This window comes from Panicum virgatum, chromosome 6K (genome assembly GCF_016808335.1).
Source record: "Panicum virgatum strain AP13 chromosome 6K, P.virgatum_v5, whole genome shotgun sequence".
NCBI classification, from domain to species: Eukaryota; Viridiplantae; Streptophyta; class Magnoliopsida; order Poales; family Poaceae; genus Panicum; species Panicum virgatum.
In genome coordinates this window covers 6,468,693-6,477,117 of record NC_053141.1, presented here as the reverse complement: position 1 = coordinate 6,477,117, position 8,425 = coordinate 6,468,693, and the positions used below count along the sequence as shown (strand labels likewise).

At 41.8% G+C, this 8,425-nt stretch overlaps 2 protein-coding genes across 2 annotated transcripts; one reads left to right on the top strand and one right to left on the bottom strand.

Annotated features, from left to right (window-relative positions):
- The first annotated feature begins 596 nt into the window (after positions 1-596).
- LOC120711471 (protein LSD1) lies at positions 597-3,556 on the top strand. The gene is made up of 6 exons (XM_039997014.1): positions 597-758; positions 1,353-1,513; positions 1,902-2,015; positions 2,395-2,508; positions 2,962-3,071; positions 3,211-3,556. The coding sequence occupies exons 2-6, from the start codon at positions 1,456-1,458 to the stop codon at positions 3,244-3,246; spliced, it is 432 nt and encodes a 143-aa protein (XP_039852948.1). The 5' UTR covers positions 597-758; positions 1,353-1,455; the 3' UTR covers positions 3,247-3,556.
- An 825-nt stretch (positions 3,557-4,381) lies between these two features.
- On the bottom strand, positions 4,382-8,178 carry LOC120711470 (tobamovirus multiplication protein 2A-like). The gene is made up of 6 exons (XM_039997013.1): positions 7,612-8,178; positions 6,796-6,889; positions 6,220-6,300; positions 6,033-6,137; positions 4,916-5,119; positions 4,382-4,824 (listed from the first exon to the last, which is right to left on the bottom strand). The coding sequence occupies exons 1-6, from the start codon at positions 7,863-7,865 to the stop codon at positions 4,738-4,740; spliced, it is 825 nt and encodes a 274-aa protein (XP_039852947.1). The 5' UTR covers positions 7,866-8,178; the 3' UTR covers positions 4,382-4,737.
- Between the last annotated feature and the right edge of the window lie 247 nt (positions 8,179-8,425).

Sequence of the window (8,425 nt, the reverse complement as noted above, 5' to 3'; positions counted from 1 at the left end):
GCTTAGGAGGTTTATTTTTCCAAAAAGTGCTTTTTTTACAAAAGAATATCGTAAACACGCGGGTGTGCTAATCATTCAACAAAGAATTGATGTTAAACCTTTTTTTCCTTTTCTAATTGTATCTCATTTTTCTCTTTGCGGCTTTGCCTAGTCATCATTTTGAAACGGTGGGCTGGAACTTGGGACCGATTGATTTGATGTCGTTCTCAAGTTAGTTGAACTATGCTTTAGTGTTTCGCCATGTACCAATCTTGTGGAAACTGTGGCATCATTGGTGACTAGGATACTTGGAGAAGGCAAATTGATGACAAGTTTCACCCCTCATTTATTATGAAAATATAGATCTTCTTTTATGCCTTTTGATATAACAGTGGTCTTTACTACAATGAACCGTTGAGTCATATAGGTTACCAAAATTTAGTTTCAAAATTTTATACACTTTTGTCGAGGAAGCATTTGTTTCTTAAGAACTGCACACTACACAAATGGATTAACATTAAAAAAAATGGAAATAAATTCAGACGCTACATTTTATTTTGAGCACACAAAAAAAAAGTTCATGTAAGCCGAGAGAAGCTTTTAGATACCTTTTCGGCCACCCATGATATGCTCTGTCTTCTTTTCTTCTCCCCTATAAATTTGTCTCCCTCTCTAGAGAGAGAGAGAGAGAGAGAGAGCGAGGAAGGGAGGTATAGAGAGAGATGTGCTAACCCATGAACTGCTCTTATGCACGCGACAGCCATACGCATTGCTATTAGGTGCTGCTTCCCTTCCTGCTCTTCGTTTTCCTTCTTCCCTCCTTGCTCTTGTTCTTTAATGATTGGTTGGCAACTGCATCTTAGGATTTGTTTTTTTCTTCCTTTTTTTATTTGCCCTGTTCCGGTGTTGTTGGTGATTCTTTACCTGTTTTCTGTGTGGGATGGCAAGCTTTCCTTTGTTCTTTTGGGCCACTGGATTAGTTGTGACTTCTTTAACCCCTTGCCTTATCCTGAACTTGTTCTGCTCATTTTCTATCAGGCCAGCAATGGCAAACGGTTTTCATGAATGTTGTGGTTGCTCATGGACATCCAAAACAGGAGATTTAATCTCTTCAAACTAGCAAGATTTCCTCAAGTTTGGTTGCCTTCTCAAAATAGCCTTTGGCCGAGCTGGTGGATTGTGGAGCTGTTCTTTTTGCCTGCTATTTTGTTCATATAACTGAAGCAATTTCTGTTCTCCAAAGAAATCCTCTAGTTTCTTGTTGCTAGTAAAGCACTATTAGTGTATATTTTGTTTGCAACTTCTACTGATTTCAGAGTTCACCGCTGAAGACTTTCTTGCCCTCTCATCTGCGCTTCCTGCACTTTTCCCAGGGCTTCATGCAGGGCAAAGCAGCCGGTTTCCGACGCCTGATAGCCGCCGGAATCTGCGAGATCTCCACGAGCAGCGTCCTCGGATAAGGCAGCCGGCACGGCAATGCCGGTTCCCCTTGCCCCGTATCCAACTCCTCCGGTGCCATTCACACCCCCCAATGGTAAATTTTTTTTGCCCCCAATTACCACTGCAGATATACAGAAGATAATTTTCTCTTTGCATGTCAGAAATGTTGTTCGGTACCAAGGAAATGTTAGAAAAAAGGTATTTCTTTTACCAAGCCCTGTATGCCATACAGTTGATACGCTGCCTGATTTGGGCTAGAACTTGCAATTCCTGGTTCAGAACTTGCAGCAGTTCTTTCTGCCTTGTGAGTTTTTCTTATATTATTATGGAACCAAAAATAACTGCCGGAACCAACTGTAGATGTTCATCTGCTGACTAGGATGTTACAATGCATGAAAGGGGCCTTTTTTGAAACAGAGATTTTGATTATTAGGTAGCTGTAAATTCACATACTGAAGTGTCCTTTGTCCTGCAATTTTCAGGGGCCCAAAGCCAGCTTGTCTGCACCGGGTGCCGGAATCTTCTCATGTATCCAGCTGGTGCGACGTCTGTCTGCTGTGCAGTTTGCAGCACCGTCACCGCCGTGCCGGCTCCAGGTACGCGCTCGAACATTTTGGTTTGATGAATCTGCGAGTAACGCGGCATCTGAACATTGAGCTACATTTGTGCTGAATTATTGTCATACTGCCCATTCTTTCTGTTCTTTTTATCAGGATAAGAAGTGCCATTTGCTGTATCAATAAAATTTTGCAGCTTGCAAACTGTATAGGCATAGGGGATGAAAGTTTTATTCAGTACAGAGATCTAGTTGCAGGTTTCATGATAGTTTAGGGAGATCAAACGACAAACCTTTGCCCATTGAAGTTTTACAGTTTTCTGAAAATTTGGTGATGCAGTAATACTGTAATAGGATTTTGGCTGCTGGCCTCAAATACATCTTTTGTGGAGTAAATTTGCCACCTGAATTTTGTGCAGGAACTGAGATGGCACAGTTAGTTTGCGGAGGATGCCACACTCTCCTGATGTACATACGTGGGGCGACAAGTGTACAATGTTCTTGCTGCCACACTGTTAACCTTGCTATGGAAGGTAGTACACCAATGAAACTACTATATATTTCTTCTCTTAGTTGCAACAAGTATATTCCGTGGCTCTGGTACCTGTTTGCAAAATCCTTCTTCTCAAAAGAATATATTCTGTGGTCGAAAACTCTTGCAATCAGCCAATAACATTTTAACATCACAAATTTGGCCGATCTGGAAGTCCCATTCACTAAAATAGATTATTATGCAGAAATCTGAAAAGTTTGACAGGGATATCCTAGAATCACTGAAGTTGAATTGAATGAATATCTCATACATCTATTTTAGTCTGCCAAACCTTTTCTGAAAAATGCACAAAGATTTTAGTCCCATTCATCAAGTTGTGAACTCTCATAAGCAGAGAAATTATATCAGTTGTTTAGAGTTCAGAAAGATAAAGAATTCTTGACTAATTCTAAACGTTGCAAGTGATGAATGGTTCCCTTATTTTCTGTCTCAGCGAATCAAGTCGCGCATGTAAATTGCGGGAACTGCCGTATGCTGCTTATGTACCAGTATGGTGCTAGATCTGTGAAATGTGCAGTCTGCAATTTTGTGACATCAGTTGGGGTAAGTATTCATCAGAGTGCTCTTAACTGTACATATTGTATAACACTAACATCATTTCAGTTCTATTGCCACTGTAAAGCAACTTGTATTGCTCATATCATGATATTTAGTAATTAAACCCAGTTTTCGCTCCCCTCAGGCCTCACCTGGTGCAGAGCAGAAGCCCAGCAGCTGATGTTCCTGAAAATACTGAGATCACATATGAAGGCAGCTTCTGAAAAGGATGCTTTGAGTGCACATGTATAGAGTTCTTCCCTGAAGCAATTTTTCCCCCTCCTTTATCTCTCTTCTTCCCATCCATTCTGCGTTCCTTCGATGGACCTGGCGAGCCCGCGGAATAGAGTTTTGGGAAATAACTAGTGCTCAACTTCGTCGACTTGTCTGTAAAACTGAATGAGACATATACATAAACCTATGGTGTTTTCTGTGTTTCTGAATTTCTGAATGTTCCTTTTAACTGCATTTGATTCAAATCTAACTTTTTTCCTCCATTTTCTGAAGACCATTTTCGTACTATGGTTTATGGCTGTTGCCAATTCTTGAAGAACGGGTGCATGAACAAGCATTGACACTGCTGTCTCTATCTGAAACTTCTTTAGGCGACATGCAAACATGGCACCACAATCAGAGGAACACTGTTGCTTGCTGGGACACAGGACTAATCAGCTGCTGGGCACCGTCCCTCTAGTTATTATTACCCAACTACAACTGCAGTTGCAGGCTTGGTAGTTGGTACCAGCAACAGCAAGCAGTGATGCCATATGGCTCCATTCAGCTCTGCAGTTACGGCAGAGGTCGGTGAATCATTCAGCTCTATCAGTCTGTGTTCACTGATCCACTTATTGACACTAATGCCTTGTCACAGTACAGAGAAATTAATGCAAAAGTTCACAGGACAAGACACACTGATAAAAGCAGAATCATAGTCTCATAATAGATGGGGTTCAGTCGAGTCAGCAGTACAGTAGCAGCAGTTGACGAACAAACGGCACAAGGTCTATCATGAATACTAACCCCTAAACCTAAACCTTCTCTCGAGGAACAGACGGCACAAAGCCTCGATTTAAATCCTAATCTCTGCCGTCTATCAACACGAAATCAGACGCTCATAGTCAGATCTTGATCTGTAAGGCGACTAGGTTCTGTGGATCTTATTTCAATGATCTTTGACAGGGAACATCTCACTTTTTGGACCATATTAATAGAATATGCTCTGTCGCCACATCCAAGCTCAATTATTGCAAGAACAGAAGGCCCCGCATCTTCATTCGTATGTGCATAGAGATCTCTGGCAATGTGAAGTTTTGGCGTAACAAACATGTCTGGTTTATAAACATGGTGCATATAGTGAAAATCACTTCACAGACAGAAGTTTTATGCACATTGAAATATTTATTTTTTAAAAGATTACATTGAAACATTATCTGAAACACAAACTAGGTTCGGTACTTAACACAAAACCCTGACGGATTCAGTACCTATACCAGTAGAAGTATGGAGTTCTGACCCTGCAAACCAACGGACACAGGCAGGCAAAGGCAAAACTCTCGATATTCTACACAACATGGCAACCTTGAATAAACCAGGCACGCATTATCCAGGAGTCGATGTAATTGCCCAGTTGGATATAAACTTGGAATCACTAGTGCCTGATATCAACCAAGCCTCAGAGAATTGTACATCGGTTTCTTTGCTCTGCAGGAGATATCGTGGCTTGTTGAAACCTGTTTGGATCGAAGCTATCCGCCCCATACTGCCACAACAGAAGATACCGGTGTGAGCAACAAAACAAAGAGAACACACGAGTGCCATAAAAGCTATGCAGCTAGAAGAGAGGTTTGCACCTTTTCTCTCATCCTTTGGCTCCATGCATCGTTCCGGATTGGGCGGTAGTCGAGATTGGGCACCCTAGGATCAGCAGCAGCTTGCTGATGCTGATTTACCAGTGGCTGCCTTATTCCAGACCTCGGGCCGATGTACTCGTCATCACTGTCATAATCAGCTTGATTGCCTGACTGTACTATGATAGCCACAGTGAACAGCAATGCCTGCAAAAAGAACAAGAAACAGTTTGCTGCTTTTACTCCTGGCAATTGAAACATTGCATGCTGTGATACTATTACAGTTCTAAGAAACAAAATGGTGAGGTATAGCATGATAAGAATGCAAGAAATAATTTAACAGACACTAAATAGACATCCTTTAAGCAGAAATTTCAACTCTTTCCAAATACTATGTTCTAATCAGGTCCATTCAAGTCGTCTAACATAGTACTGTCAAATATATGTTTGATGCAGTTACCCATATAGGTCCATGTTCATATATACCAGACTTGAAACAATTTGATGTCAGTAACATGCTACCAAACATTAGAAAATATATGTTTAGGTTTTAGTGTGGTGACCATTGGTAAAACACACACCTATTTTTGCAACCTGAAAGAGACAATCCAAAAATTAGAAAGCATGGCATTTACTTTTATTTTCCCCTAAGACTAGAACCTATTAACCTATACCAATAAAAAAAACACCTGCAGAGAAGCAAACAGGAGTGAACTAAGAGAAGCAGCGTAAAGAGGATATTAAAATGTCAAGACTCAAGAGGGACCATCCTGTTTAAACTCTCTGAATAAGCATATCACTAGGATACACTTTTATAAGCTTCTTAAAACTGTCTTACCCGAAATAGCTCTAAAAGTAGATAGATAACACTGTTCTGAGCTGTAAAATCCCTACCACTTTTTCACAAAGGCAGGAGCTCTGCTTCATTTCATAATTCCCCTACTGCTAAAATTATTGTTGCCTATAATTGGATGATTGCCACGACATTGTGATACCAAATTTACAGCATGCACTCTATGTAGGTATGTAAAACAAACTTAATGCATGCGCAGAAGTGCTTTGACTCCTGAATGCTTTTATACAGAAATCCAACAATCCAAGGGATGGACAGCTATTTTACCTCAAATATAACAGCTCCAAGTGCAACCCATTTTGCAATTCTCCAATTCTCTTTTAGAAAGCTGTACATCATGTTAAAGTTACCAGTTTTGTCAACTGGGACCACCTGCAAAGTCCAAATGGGAAAGTAAGTTCAAGAAGAAAAATCACATGCAACAAAAGAGGGACTGATCGTAAAGTGTATACACCTCTTTCCAATTATGGTTGAAGAAAATGAAGCCTCCCGCAGCAAGCTCTACCAGTATGAACAAAATAATGAGGAATGAATACTGTTTGAAATGTCAAGGAAGCATGGTACGCCGTATGCAACCACAGAAAACAAGGTAGGATATGTTGGCATGTGGCTAATGGGCGAACTGCTATCAAAATCAGTAAATAGGGAACATCATAGCATCTGAAGCTACATATGAAACCTTTTGTGATTAATCAATCAGGCTTTTGAATGTCCAGTTGCATCTTGCGTAAAATGTCAGTCAAACAATATTCCTACACTTTGATGTGCCTTGAGGATTCATATCCATATTGATGATATATTATGGTTGATTTCTAAATGATCCGATCAATAGCATAAGATCTGCATTAGCAACAGGATGGGGAAAGTATACAGAAAAGGACAATTCTTTTCAATTTTGATTATCTATATATATTAGTTCATTGCTATTTACATATATTGGTATTAGTTAGTAGTACTATTCTTTCCATTTCTCCCCTGAGCATAATTACTTGATAGTTGACGAGACAGTAACAGCATTTGATTTGGATACAATGGACAAGCAGCATCCATTCCTAGCTCCGGCACAACCAAAGATCGATGTGATGAAGAGTACAACACCCACACCAATGAACGCAAAAATAAACCTGCAAAAGATTCAAAACAAAGTGTTAGAAAAGAGATGTGAAAGATGATACACAAAGCAGAACATCCTAATAATAGTGGAACTTCATACGTGACTATGGCATATACAATGTTTCGTAATCGTAATCCTACTTAAGTGATCCTATTACGATCAGAACATTATTATGAGGAGCAAAAATTAAAGCACACAAATTGGTAGCTCAACAACGGACTTGTTAACATTTCTTCTTTTGTCACAGTATATCAACTCCATAATGTTAAGACAACAGCACAGTATGTCAATTCCAGCAGAAAGTTAAAAGAACACTAATTGAAAAAAAAAATGATGGCGAATTCCCAATACAGTAAGGAAATAATATATTAGATCAAGGATAACCACTGAAAAAAATGCAGAAAAGGAAAGGAAGATCTGTACGTGGGGCTATAGTACTCCACCGCATACTGTACTATTATGTCAGATTATTGCCACGACTACGTGCAACTTTTTTTTTTTTTTGAGATCGACTACGTGCAACTTAGTGATTATCAAGCTGCAAGATTCCACATTTGTCTATACATAACATGCGGGAGTGTTAACTGTTAACTGCTAAGCATCTAAATACACACTAGCGGTAGTGTCCGCTGCGTTTCCTAAACAAATCACAGATGCGCCCTGAACACATGGAAGATCCTAGCTTTATACGTGGACAAGGAGAGCAGTGGAGATCGCTCGTCACGCACGCACCAGGCACTGGAGAGCTTCTTCGCGGTCCCGTCCGACAGGGCGGACGCATCGACCAGGAGCAGCAGCGGCCTCCCGAGCCGCACCAGCTCGCCGCTGGCAGCCACGGCCGCCGGCGCCGGCGCCGGCGCCGGCGGCACCACCTGCAGCCACATCACGAGCAGGTAGGCGCCGTAGCCCACCATGGCCAGCCCGACCGCCATGACGACGAGGTTGAGCAGCTTGAGGACGCACTCGAAGAAGCCCCGGCACGCCATGGCCGACGGGCAGCCGGAAGGCGGGCGCTCCTCTCCGCACGCACGGCAAGTCAGGAACCGCACCTCACGCCGGAATCTCGACGGCCCGGCCCCGGCGCATCAACGATGGCGGCAGCGGCGGGGGATTCGGCGGAAAGCAGGCGCCTTTGGGCGACCCCGGCTGCGGAACTCGGCGTTCTCGATCGATTCGGGGCAGCTGGCCTCGAGCAAGGGGAGGGGCGGATCGCGCCGAGAACAGGGGACTCCGTTGGGATGTTGGAAGTTTGGGGTGGATTCGGAGAAGAAGATGGAATTGCGTTGGGGGTGGGTGACCACGTGGCGCGCGTTTTTTATTTTCCTCGTAAGCCGCAAGGAAGAATTTATTAACCGTCCCATCAAAAAAGGAATTTATTAACCGGAAGTTACTGTAAATTACTCGAACTAGTACTCCCAGTCTCAAAATAATTGCACATATGTAATTTATCCGCTACTTTGACTTAATTATCATAAAAGACAAGAGATCCGAAATTTTCTAAAAAAAGAGATAAGACAATATCCGAATTCTTCTCACAAAAAATAAG